The sequence below is a fragment of the Uranotaenia lowii genome, chromosome 2 (assembly GCF_029784155.1).
Source record: "Uranotaenia lowii strain MFRU-FL chromosome 2, ASM2978415v1, whole genome shotgun sequence".
In the NCBI taxonomy this organism is placed as follows: Eukaryota; Metazoa; Arthropoda; class Insecta; order Diptera; family Culicidae; genus Uranotaenia; species Uranotaenia lowii.
The window spans coordinates 198055758-198070153 of record NC_073692.1 but is presented as its reverse complement, the minus strand read 5'-3'; the positions used below and the strand labels follow the sequence as shown (position 1 = coordinate 198070153).

The window sequence follows — 14396 nt, the reverse complement described above, 5'->3', positions numbered from 1 at the left end:
AATCTCTAATCTCTAATCTCTAATCTCTAATCGCTTATCTTCAATCTCTAATCTCTCTCTCTCTCTCTAAGTGTTGTACGTCTCGGTGGTCGAGTGGTTAGCGTGGTAAGACGGTAATCGCAGGTCCACTGATGGCATGGGTTCGATTCTCATTTCAGTACTTGGTGTTAAATGTTAATCTCTCATCTCTAATCTCTAATCACTAATCTCAAATCTCTAATCCCAACTCTCTTATCTCAAATCACTTATCTCGTATCTCTAATCTCTAATCCCTTATCTTTTATATCTAATATCTTATCTTTAATATCTAATTTTCAATCTCTGAGCTCTAATCTCTTATCTCTTATCTTTAATCTCTAATCTCTAATCTCTAATCTATTATCTCAAATCTCTTATCTCTTATCTCTTATCTCGAATCTCTTTTCTCTTATCTCCAATATTTTATCTCTTATTTCTTATCTTTTATCCCTTATCTCTTATCTCTTATCTCTTATCTCTTATCTCTGATTTATTAACTCTTTTTTCGTATATCTAATGCTAGTAAACAATTTTGGTGGAATTTAAAATTGAAGAATAGTATGTGACTGAATTGGGGTCACTGAATCTAAATTTTATGAAGAGGAAAATCCCCGTAATTTAAGTTAGTTTCTTAATTTTATCGGCCTTATCGGTGAAAAGTGATGTCCTTTAAGGTAAGAACATCTTAAGATTATGAAATTTTATTGACGGATAGAAAGTTTGAAGGAACGAAACATGCTTTTAATAAATCCTACATGCTCATTTTCTCGATTTTTCTTTTGTTCTTACTTTGTTTCCGTCTATAAAATTTCATTACCTTAAGATGTTCTTACTTAAAAGGACATCACGTTTCACCGATAAGGCCGATGAAATTAAGTAACGAATCTAAATTTGTAAAAAGAATTGCATTCTAAAATCATATTTTGTTCAGTTTTACAGGTTAGTTTTTGAAAATAGGAGAAAAAAAATAATGTCTACATTTTTCACCAAACTGTGAAATAGTAGGGGAGAGTGGGGTATCGTGGGTCATGGGGAAACGTGGGCCACTTTTAATATCTCAGATGTGTGTTGAGATAAAAATCTCGAACAAACTGTCATCGTCGTCGCTTTGCGTGAGCATATATTTCTATATGTTGTTGACTTAAATACGCATCATATGCTTCTTTTATTTATCAAGCTAAAAAAAAGTTAGAAAAATTCACTTTCATAATTAAAAATACACCCGCTAATTGCATCGATGGGGAACCTAAAGTTCATATCAAAAATATGCTCATGATTTAAGTTTTGTCATGATCTTTCGCGTGGAAAAAGAAATTTTCATGAAACATCAATAAGTCACACAAACGCAACCAATTTGCAAATCATAGCTTGTGGGGAATCGTGGGCCACACATCTTTAACCACCTATATTTTTATGTTTTTATACACATTCTGAACTTAAAATACGTTTTCCCTATCTGTAAAGTTTTCTTATGCCAAATGAAGAATTATGAAAAATATTTTGTTCATCTATATAAGGAGTTTTGCCAAAACGTTCGCGAGCCAGATTTTGAAATCTATTCGATCATACACAGCTTTCTTTGTTATTTCATCATCTGAAATTGCTTTAAAATAACGAAATGAATTATGAAATCACAAATTTGGGTCAACTCATAAATTTTGCATGTTATTTGGTCAATTTGGATTTAGTGGCCCACGATTCCCCACCATTTTTCAAAATCCAAAAAATATTGTTTTTTTTTTTAAAAAACAGTCAGAATTTGGGGAAACTAACATATTAAAAATAAAGAAAAAATACCTAGTGATACCTTGAAAATGTAGAAAACCATACCACTTTTTATTTTCATTTTATCTTCTATAATAAAAAAGTAATGGAACAACGAAAAAAAGTGGCCCATGATTCCCCACTCTCCCATACTAATATATTGGAATTCATAGTTTCCAATAAATGGTAGTTTCTTTCCAGAGTAATTTTGATGTCTGAAGAAAGAATCTACATAAATTTTAATGAACTATTATCTAAAATTTCTAGTCTATATAAACATATCCCAAATTTCAAATCTCAAATCAGGATTCTATTGTCAAAATCTGAATTGTTTCTAAAATCTTAAAAAAAATGTTTCCTGATCCTGTATTTCAAACACACCCAGTTTTTTACTTGTTATCACTAGTTTGTTGGAAAAATCTCAGCATTTCATAAGGATTCAAATAAAAAAAACTGTTTGTGATTTGTGATTGTGGTTGTAAAATTTTGGATATCAATATTCAATTTTTTTTTATAAATTGAAGCAATCAGGAAAAAAAACTTGTATGAAACAAGCTTGTTTACAATCCACATTGCACAAAATAAAATAAAAAATCGATTTTTTTAGATCAGAATTTTGATGAACTTTCGATTTGGTCAAAACATTTGGCGTTGAGTACCAAAAATATGAAAAAAAAATGTTCCAAATAAGAATTTTCTACAAATACCCAAAATTTTTCTGAATATTTACTGTGTAAAAGTAAATAATATCGCTTCTATGAACTACTTGAATAGATAACAGCATTTTCAGTATTTTTCAAGTATTTCAAATGTATTATAGGAATTTTCAAGAGATTTTCCTCTAGCAATACGAAATTTGACATTTGAGCTGTATTTCTTTATCAAACTGCTTAATTTCTTCATCAATATGACAAAAAAATGATGAAAAATAAAGTCTAGGCTGAATTTCAATCCAAAAACAGCCTACTTATTGAAATATGTTAAATTTTTTAGACCAATATTTCAATATCCTAATTAATATAGGTGTACTTTTGGGATTTATTAAGGGTGATTTTGGTCACTCTATTGTGTTGTGAGCCTGCTTGGTTGAATGATTAAACGGAATCAAAGCAATCAAAAGATTCCTTCTAATTCAACCACGATTTTGGTGTAGAGATGAGTTCTTGGTATCGCATCGAACTAATAGAATTGCATCAATACCACGAAATAGTGGATTTTTTGAACCGATATAATCAGAATAACGTTGTACTTTTCGATAGAGATTTATGAACCAGATGACTAGCAAAATTATCGGTCTGATTTCCCATTGAATCTGAAGTTGAGATGAGCAAAAACTTCAGCGGTGGTAAATTTTTGTGCTGGTGAATTTTGGCAAATTCAGAAAAGCTTTTTTTAGCACGAACTCCAATAAAACTGTGTTGGAAAACTACATCTTTTTTTTGTAAATTTATTTTTCGGCATATCGGTGAAAAGTAGTTCTGAAATTGATAAAGATGGATAGAGAAGTGAGGAAAAAATTTACAGATGTTGAAAAGAGCGAAGAGCATTTTTTTTGCGAGGAAACTTATTAACGTACACCATACTTTACCCTGCAATATTTCATTATTTAGAAGTAGTACCGGGATAGAGGTGGCACTACCTTAACCTATACAATGAAATCTGGTTGGTCCGAAGTCTACATGTGGTGAACACGTATACTCCGGACGTATGCCCGTGGTGTACGTTAATAAGTTTCCTCGCAAAAAAAATGCTCTTCGCTCTTTTCAACATCTGTAAATTTTCTCCTCACTTCTCTATCCATCTTTATCAATTTCAGAACTACTTTTCACCGATATGCCGAAAAATAAATTTACAAAATTAATTAACGGTGGTTAACTTATCTTAAAGAAAAAAAAAAAGAAAACTATATCTAAATGATGAAAATGGGTTAAATTAGTTCTAAAAATCAATATAAAGACTTCATTTGGTTTTACCTGCAAGATAGTGCTGCCATCTTTGGCTTGACCAAGAAAAAAGTGTGTTAATGGAAAAAAAATCAAAGCTTCTGAATAAAAAAACTATTTTTAGCCTATGCTGAATTTCAATCCAAAAACAGCCTACTTATTGAAAAATGTTAAAATTTTGAGACCAATATTTGAATATCCGTGATTAATAAAGGTGCGCTTTTGGGATTTATTAAGGGTGATTTTGGTCACTCTATTGTGTTGTAAGCCTACTTGGTTGAATGATTAAACTGAATCAAAGCAATCAATAGATTCCTTCTAATTCAACCACGATTTTGGTATAGAGATGAGTTCTTGGTATCGTATCAAACTACTAGAGTTGCATCAATACCACGAAATAGTTCAAAACTAACTCAGAATATTTGTTTCATCATTTAACGTCATGTTAATGAAGAGATTAAACAGTTTGATAAAGAATTATAGCTCAAATGTCAAATTCCTTGATCTTGAGGAAATTCTCTTAAAATCCACAATTTTGGTACTATTCTTGTTTCGCTCACAGTAATTGTCAAATTCAAAGCCTCAGAGAAAAAAATCTAAATCTATCAATTAAGCTTTGAGGTTCATCTCATCCAAACTTTTAATCATCCAATTTAAAAAATTGCATTTTTTTCTCTAAATTGGTTTTTGTACAGCATCGCGTATACCCTGAATGAGTATTTAAGTAAGTTTCTAAAAAATTACCAAATTTCAAATCAAACAGAATTTTCAACGATCATAGCCTAGCTTCGAATGACCAAAACTATATGAAACTATTAAATGCAAATGAAATCCGAACACCAGTGACCAGTGAATAATGCATCAAAGTCCCTTGAGGCCTATAACTTGTTGACCGTAAAAAGCTCGATAGAGGTACTAAATATCATTGTTGATTTTTTATTTGCTAAAATGCCGGCTGCTGCTGCCAGCCAGAGTAATGGCACATCCGAAAACCAGAACTTTACAATGCACAAACATATAACTCGCAAAAAGCCGTCATTTTGAACATCGTCGTCAAATTCGCGTGTCTACATACATATGTATGTATGTGTAGAAACATGTAGCGCCGCATGGCACCCCGATAGTTCCGGAAAGGCCGGAACTTTTTGCCTCTGCTGCCTTCTGATAGTGTTAAAAGGCAAAGGGCCAGCGGAAATTGGTAGAGGGGAAAATGGGGAACAGTGAGAGGTCATAAAAACAACATTAATACATACTGATGATGCTGCTCGTTTGCATAGGTGTCATTCCAGTAAAGCTCGTAGTGGACGATATTTTCGCCCGAGTGGGTCGGCCGGGACCACTGAAGAGTGACAGCTGTTTCTCCAATATCGGTAGCCCGGAAGTTGCTCGGCTGTGAGGGCACTCCTGCAATAGAAACGAAAGGAAGGGAAATCGAGAGTTAGACAAAAACAAAAAAAAAAATGGCGAGAGGAAGCAGTGTGTGTTGTGATGTGATGTACTTTTCAGCCCATCGGTCCTTCCGGTTCGGTTCGGTTTGGCCAAACGGTGTGAAGGCCCGGGTGATGGACGTGTAAATGAAAATCGGGCAGCCCATTTTGATGTGCATAATTTGCATATGTAAAGTAGAGAGAGCCTCCTGGAACATCAGACACACTTCACTTCATTTGCCACAAATCCGCCCTCGCCTTTTGAGTCCACGCCCGCTTGCCGGATTTGGGGTCAAACGAAATCCCCAGTTTGTCATCGGGTTGGCAGCATGTGACATCCAGTCGACACATTGCCGTGTATAATGGGTCCCAACCTTCCTGTCCTGGGTGCATTAGACAAGCTCAGTGATTGTGCATTTTTTGTTGGAAGTTTAACGGTTCATGTAAGATATTCATTGATAGCAATTTTAAGAAAGGTCATAGGAAATTCACTCTTATTTATTGGCAAAACGGAATATTGGAGTTTTTTGTACAGCATTTTTCCTAATTTTTAATTATCACTTTCAAATCCAAATCCATGAAATGGATATTGAGAGTTATCAAAAATCGCTAGGCTACAGATGATCACAGGCATTTTTAAGTCCGATAGTGAGATCATTTTTTTTTTGTTTAAGGCAAAGATAAAGTTTTATTATGAACTAGCTGACCCGGTAAACTTCGTTTTACCTTCTAAAGTATAAATCGTTATAAATGTTTAATTTCATCTACACGTCCTTAACACGTTCGTCGCCCCGCTCATTTTGGTAGTTTTGCTAGCCGGGCCCAAAGAAATTTTCAGAGAGAGAAAGCAAAGAGGGAGAACTCCCATATTTGAAACGTGTGGCGAAGCTGAGCGGTAAACTCAAGTAAGAGAGCGTCACCTGCTTTTTGATGTGACGGGGCCCCCCAGGAAATACACCCGTCTGCCGAATATGGGTGACGTGGCGACGAACGTGTTAACTGCATTGTGCTCGCCAATAGATTCTTATGGAAATCGTAACAAATAAAGTTTAATTTGTATTGGGACCCCCTATCATCAAAAGTGAGATCCTTGAAACTATTATACAAACCATCTCTGACCAAAAAAACCCTCGGATACCAAATTTCACTTCATTCCGACCGACCATTCATACGTGATGTTATCACAAAGAAAACGCCTCCATTTTTATATATAAGATGGGAAGAGATAACTTTGTATGGGGACCCCCCTTTCATAAAATGTGAGATTCTTGGAACTATTATACAAACCATCTCTGACCCAAAAAACCCTCGGATACCAAATTTCACTTCATTCCGACCGACCATTCATACGTGATGTTATTACAAAGAAAACGCCTCCATTTTTATATATCAGATGTGAAGTAGAGATAACTTTGTATGGGGACCCCCCTTTCATAAAAAGTGAGATTCTTGAAAGTATTATACAAACCATCTCTGACCCAAAAAACCCTCGGATACCAAATTTCACTTCATTCCGACCGACCATTCATACGTGATGTTGTTACAAAGAAAACGCCTCCATTTTTATATATAAGATGGGAAGAGATAACTTTGTATGGGGACCCCCCTTTCATAAAAAGTGAGATTCTTGGAACTATTATACAAACCATATATGACCCAAAAAACCCTCGGATACCAAATTTCACTTCATTCCGACCGACCATTCATACGTGATGTTATCACAAAGAAAACGCCTCCATTTTTATATATAAGATGTGAAGAAGAGATAACTTTGTATGGGGACCCCCCTTTCATAAAAAGTGAGATTCTTGGAACTATTATACAAACCATCTCTGACCAAAAAAACCCTCGGATACCAAATTTCACTTCATTCCGACCGATCATTCATACGTGATGTTATTACAAAGAAAACGCCTCCATTTTTATATATAAGATGGGAAGAGATAACTTTGTATGGGGACCCCCCTTTCATAAAAAGTGAGATTCTTGAAAGTATTATACAAACCATCTCTGACCCAAAAAACCCTCGGATACCAAATTTCACTTCATTCCGACCGACCATTCATACGTGATGTTATTACAAAGAAAACGCCTCCATTTTTATATATCAGATGTGAAGTAGAGATAACTTTGTATGGGGACCCCCCTTTCATAAAAAGTGAGATTCTTGAAAGTACTATACAAACCATCTCTGACCCAAAAACTCCTCGGATACCAAATTTCACTTCATTCCGACCGACCATTCATACGTGATGTTATCACAAAGAAAACGCCTCCATTTTTATATATAAGATATACTCAGCAGATAACATTTTGTAAAATTGAATTATTTCATTCAATTCTGAAAAATGGCTTGAGCACTTAAATACTGGAAAAATTAAAATTAAACCATGTACCTACATTTATTTTTTTTAATTTTTGAATAATAAACACTAGAAAAACGTTTCCAGATTTCTTATCAACGCGACTAAGCATCAAAGTCTGCACAAAAATTCTTAATTCTTTACAAGAATAATATTTGTAATTCAGTGATTTGACCCGAAAATTTTATGACGATTATCTGTGATGCTATTATTAGAAATTTCATAGAAAAATCATACCGAGCATTGATAAAAAGAGTCTTTTTTCTTGAAATTAGGCAATCAATAATACCATAACTAGTCATTAGATTTTCATGAATCAGCTGTTAAAAGCCAGTGGCATCTAAATCAAATTCATGAAAACTTTGACAAAGTTTGTTGAAAAATTTGTGAAATTATGAGTTCTTCTGTGATTTCAATAACGTTGCTCAATATGCAACAATGTTATGATCATAAACGGAACAGTTTTTTCATCGTTTGTAGAAAAAAATCTGGTCACCGAGGACAAAATTTTAATTGATAAAAAACTTTTCGAATACATCCACAGTTTCAACTGAAGTGATGACGATCATGAATGGTAAATGAAAAATAAATTATCTCGACCAGGAATCGAACTCGAGTCCTCCGATTAGCTCTCCGACATCTTACCACTAAGCCCAATCGTCAAATGAAATTTGTCATGCTGTAGCAATATAATCGAGTTGACCTCATCGAGTTGAATTCACTGCAATATTCAGCGCAGTGCTCAAAACAGTCGATTTATTTATCACAAAACAAACTGAATGGCATAACAAAGCTCATTCTATAAAGTCGCGACATTTTAGAAAATGTGAATGGAACTCAATTGTTGCTAGAATGTCTTTATCCTTATATATTTATACTTATCTGATTATTATATAATATCCCTAAGACGATTTCATTACAATCCTTACAGATTAAAGCAATATTAACAACTGCCTTAAGTTTAATTTCGGAATTGGATGTCAGTTTTTTTCCAACTGGTTTTATTTAGAAACTGAACAAATTTTGTTACTTATTAAAAATAAGCAGTCTCCTTCCAAATATCTAACTTCACTTCACAGTCTCGAATATGTAAATGATGTGAGTTTCGTTCGACTATCTGTCAGAGTCTGCTTTGTGGATGATCGGAAGATTTTCGATTCAATGTAAAATGTATACTGTGAATGAAAAATAATTTCCCATTCACGTTAGCATGTCATAAATTTTGAGCACTGATTCCACGGCATTAGCATGAGCATTTTCGATCATCGTGCCCCGATCAATGGTGCTCTGTTTGAGTCGAGTCAACAAGTTAAAGTAAAAACGCAATTTTAAATTGATTATAGAGAGGAAAAAAAAAATAACAATCGTCACTTAGGAACCTAGTTGGTTATTTTTTATACTTTTGTAATATGATAGGGAGATATCATTTTTGCTAGGTGAGTCGAATTTTATATTGATTTTGTATGGGAACCTCCGGTTAAAAACAGAAAGAAGTCACCCAATTACCCTGTTGTGCTGAGATTTGCTTGTGTTCAAATACTATGATCCTCCCTTGAAGTTTGTTCGTTTTGAGACCCCATTCCCTTATCAAAAGTGACGTTCAGTAAAATAAATCATCGTTTAAAGCCAAACCATACTTTTTCTGAAATTTTTTTGAATTGTGTAATATTTTAAGTTGATTTTGTATGGGAGTCCCTATTCCATAAAGTATGAAGGTTTTAATACATACAAACCATCTTTGTTCAAAATACTCTCGGTTACCAGATTTCTTATAGTTTTGATCACTCGTTTATAGTGTCATAAAAACTAAACTTCCATCTTGAAATATAAGAACTTGTACGCATTGCCCCCCCCCCCCCCCCCCCCTCACTCCGTTGCGAAACTGAGAGAGGTCAGTCATTGATTGGGTACAAAATTAAATCAAAATCGCTAAACAATTGTTTGGGTTATGTTGTTCTACACGTTGATTTTGTATGAGACAAAAGGTCACACATTGCAATAAATCATCTTGTCTTGCCAAACTTGCATGCGTACCAAATTCCATGAACTTCACTCAAAAATTGTAACTGTTATATAGTATTTCTATGATTTTTTATTCTTCAAAATAAATAAAACCAAATTATGCTTGTCAACTAATTTTTTTAAATATCATTTGAAAATCATTCGAAAATGGTAATATTTCGAGTTGGATTTAAATGAGAATGTGAGGGTCTTGAATCTATTATACAAATTATTCTTGGATCAAAAAAGCCTCGGGTAGCAATTTTCACGTCATTCTGACCACCCGTTTCAAGGTGATGGTGTCACGAGAAATACGCTTTTATTTTATGTAGTAAAAGAAAAATTCTTTAAAAAATGAAAAAGGTATTGATACCATTTGATGAAATATTTTGATCATAAACAAATTTTCGTAAAGAGGCTTTAAAAAAAATGGGTTTCTTTGTTTCTAATTCAGTTGAATGTTGAAAGTACAACAAATTTAAGCTTTTATGAAGGTTTAATAATAATAAGAAAGTGGAAAAAGAGCGAGTTATGCCCCTAAGATAAATATTGCAAAAAATAGTTGAAAAAGAATTAATTTATGATATTTATCATTTGAACTATGAATCAATTTATGATATTCATATTTTAAACTTTGAATTTAGGTTCTATTCAACATCCCAAGAGAGAATTTAAGATCTCAAAACACATTTATGGATTAGCCGAACTCAAAATATGATAACCTGTACTTATTTTTATTCCATTAAATTATATAAAAAAACAAAGATTTTCATTGAACTAGGTACAGCTTTGACGTATGAAAATTATCATTTTCTAGCATTTTACTTGAAATTTTCAGAAAAGATTTCCAGTAAAACAGATTTGTTTCATAAAAGACAAATAGGCGCATTTAGCCCGCATGGTTTGAAGTTGAACTTTATTATAAAACTTATCCAAATTCCAAAACTTTCCAAATTCCAATCTTTGGCTCTGTTCGTATTTTTTTCTTCAAGATATTTCCAATCCAAAATTGAAATGTTTGCAAATGTTTGGAAATGTTATTAGACATTTGTAACAGTTTTCAACCCAGGCAAACCCTTTCGGGTACTTGCAAAAAAAAAAATGACCATTCAACAAATGAATTTATATGTCCTGAAATTGATCTTCTGTAAGTCTTTCGTGAGTTTGTTTTTTTGCTCATACATTTTTTTTAAATTTAAAGAAAATCCTGATGGTCAAGTCCAAAAAAATGTTGATTTTTATTACTCTATCTAGTAGCGCTCCATGATGTAAATTTTTCACTCCATGGTGAACATGAGCAATTTTAAAGGACTTTTCCTCACAAATTTAAAGACCAAAGTAAATTTTACGAAAAACGAACACAAATTTTACTGATATATTTTTCATTACAGCAAAGTAACTTTTTACAATTACCGCCATCTGTTTTTATGACGATAAAAGTCCTAATATTCACCACAGAACGAAAAATAAATAAATAGAACCACTACAAATGTCTCCAATTGTAACCGTTGGTCACAAGTTATGCTTGTGGTCTCCGACCCAAGTATAAGTTAGGAGCATGTTCAATTTAGCCCGTTTTGCAAAACAAGTCAAGGGCTGCAATCAACTGTGATCTAATGTCGATAGGTTGATGTCTTCGCTGGCATGGTCGAAATTAGTTACAGGGGCACACTCGCGGGGGAAGAAGTGTATTCCCAACGGTGTGAGCCAGGGTGTTTAAAGGGGTTGAGATGCAGATGGCGCACCAGTATCCCTTTTGACATATCAAACCATTGGCCGTTCCTTCCTCCACCTTATCAAATGAAACAAGAGTCATTCTTTCTGATCGTGACTTTCGAGTGAAGTAGAGTGCGCGCCGTTTTTAGTAATTGTTTTAACATGTGGTTTTTGTAAAAGGTGTAACATGTTGAATTTGTGGTTTAATTTTTATAGGAAAGGGCACAATTGTTAGCCAATACTTCGCTCAAGGCAATAAGCCAACGAAAGTGATCAGAATTTTTGTGCGATTAAAAAGTTCTGTTACGGTTAGTAAAATCGTGAAACATAACCTAGAAAGAAATATTAAAAGCGAATTATTTATAATTATAGTCTAACAGTTAAAGTAAAATATAAGGGCTAACAAGCAGACAAAACACAGAACAAGAAGGAGAACAAATTAAAAGCAGAAAAAAGGTAAAATTTGTTAAACATAGTTTGTTAAATGTTATTAATAATTACATGTGTCGAGTGTGGAAAAATATGGCTTTGATGGGTGTGTCAAATTGTTTCGCCAGGTCCAGCAAGGGCCTTTTTTCTCTAATTCGGACAAATTCCGAACCAGTATCATCCATAGGGGATCTCGGATCCAAGCCAGACGGGTCAGCGGTACCAAGATAGCACGTGGTCAACACCTATACTGACCAGGGTGCCCGGCAAGCGAACACCAGGAGCGGCCGTTAGCTACGATCGCAATCCCGAGAGTACCGACTTCGTCTTGATCCGAGCCCGCTAGATTCTCAAATCAGCATCTCGCCAAAGCATGAACCCTCGGATTTGAGAGTACCGGTTAAATGCATGCCATCGAGGGAAGTGCCCAGCCAAGACGTCAACATTAAAGAACCCACCACACGCAAGTAGAGACATGAAAACCCTAAATAAAGCCATGTATATGTATTCTAAGAAGTTAGATGGGTTCAAATCTTCCTAGAGAAATAGCTCACTTTTCCCTAAGTTTCACTATATTTTATACGCGTAGCGGTTTCGGAAGGAACACACACCCCTCGTCACTGGAAAGTCGATCAATAGTTTGATTATTCCTGACACCCCTAGAGTGAAAGTTCCATTTCCCTATAACGGGTACTCATTTGCATCTCTTTGCGGGGCAACATATAATGGGTTCCTGTTGGTGATATGTTTCCTCTCCTAAAAGTGGGTTAAGGTACATTCACACATAAGCGACCTTGAGGTTAGCAAGACTAGTTTAGTCGAAGGTTACACAATGTAAAAACATGTTGTCCATTCTAAAAACATGTTGTGTTATTTGGATACATGCCTACTTAATTCATGAATGAAAGAAATCTTCTTTAAGTTGTTATTTTAGTTGTAATACAAAACTACAAGAACATCATAAAAGACTGTCGTCAACTTGAGCATCATGCAACACATTTTTTTTTAACTTCAATGGCTTCTATAATCTTAATGTCCGCAGATCATCATATCGCTTGTACATCAAAAGTTTGAAGGTTGATAGGGAATCAAATTGACGTAGTGTGAAAAAATATTGATTTCTATAGTTATTTTAAAAATTACAGAAATATGTGATTTTCACCCTAATTTGAAAAAAAAGCTTAGTTGTAACAAACTTTGTTTTAATGAAAATCAATTGAAAACGTTTGAAAATTCATAGTTTTTTATACATTTGTGATATCACAACACATAAAGCACCAACAGTAGTAAATTTTACATTTTATCTGTCAAAAATGTTTTTTAAAAGTAACTTACATTTATGGGTAAAAATACTACAAGAACTCTACAGCTGAAATCATAAAAATAATGTCTGGATGAATAAAATTTTGAATTTACAAACGCGTGATGCAAAACAATTATATTTCATATGGAAACAAGATTTAAATGGTGCATCTTTAAATTTTGACGCATTTTAGCACAGACTGTTAACTGAATTATAAAAACATTTATTTAAAAAAAATTATGATTGTCCCAAAAAAATGTTAACACCAATAGTGATGGTAAAGGATAATTAAAACAATATAGGTAAAGTTTGTAGGTGATATCATTTAGTCAATTTGTCATACTTTGTTAAAATTTGATGGCATCTAAAAATGTAAAAATTTGTACATCTGTTGATCGATGTTTTAAATTTTCTATGAGTACCAAAAACTTTAAAAAACTTTCTCACGATGTTAGAAACTATCATTATTTTGTTATCATGAAATGATAACTTTATAACATTTTATTAAAAACTAGCTGATCCCAAACGAACTCCGTTTCGCATTCAACTTGGAATATGTCATGAACAGTTTGTATGGAAGCAATTGCCAAGCATTTTCCAGATGCATTTCCGAATTCATTATTAAGTAATAATTTGCAAAAATATTGGACGATCACTTTTTCTGCCGTCTGCTACTCAATTTGAAATCAGGAATCATTTGACCGTGCCAAAAAACCACCGTGTATAAATTTCGACTCGATCGTTGCTTGACAACGCAATTATTGCCAATAAGATAAACCCTTTCCGGTGGCCTCTTTTACAATCTTTGATATCGGAAATCGATTGCCCTTCCCTCAAAACTCCCGTGTGCAAAATTTTCAAAGCAATCCATTGCATAATAACGTCAATATTGCTTAAAAACAGTGAAAGTAAATTGTTATGCACGGCCCCTTTCGTCGACCCCTGGTAAAACATTTGACATGTGAAACCGATTGCCCGTCCCTGAAAACTACCGTGTGCAAATTTTCATCCCTATTCAATGTATAATAACGACGATATTGCAAAAATATTGAAAGGTTAATATGGACGACCCCCTTTGCCGGCCCCTTGCACTGAATTTAATACCTGAAATCGATTGCTCGTCCCTCAAAACTCTCGTGTACCAATTTTCATCTGAATCCGATGTACAATAATGTCAATATCGCAAAAACAGCGAACAGTTAATATGGACGACCCCTTTGGCTGATCACTTACACAAAATTTGACACTTGAAATCGATTGCTCGTCTTTCAAAACACTCATGTTCAAAGTAAAGTCCATATCGCGAAAACAGTTTTTGTGTTGTATGGACGACCCCCTTCAGAAGGGGTCATCCGAAAATCTGAAAACATTTTTCATCATTCGTGGCCCTTATGAGCATCCATGCCAAATTTCAGACCTCTAGCTCTTAAGA

The 14396-nt window shown here is 34.0% G+C and overlaps 1 protein-coding gene across 1 annotated transcript in view; it reads right to left on the bottom strand.

Moving 5' to 3' along the window:
* LOC129742247 (tyrosine-protein phosphatase Lar) overlaps positions 1-14396 on the bottom strand; it is a 740954-nt gene that overhangs the window by 134807 nt on the left and 591751 nt on the right. Inside the window, exon 15 of the mRNA XM_055734122.1 lies at positions 4979-5129. Coding sequence (XP_055590097.1) covers positions 4979-5129 — 151 coding nt within the window. The remainder of the gene's footprint in view (positions 1-4978; positions 5130-14396) is intronic.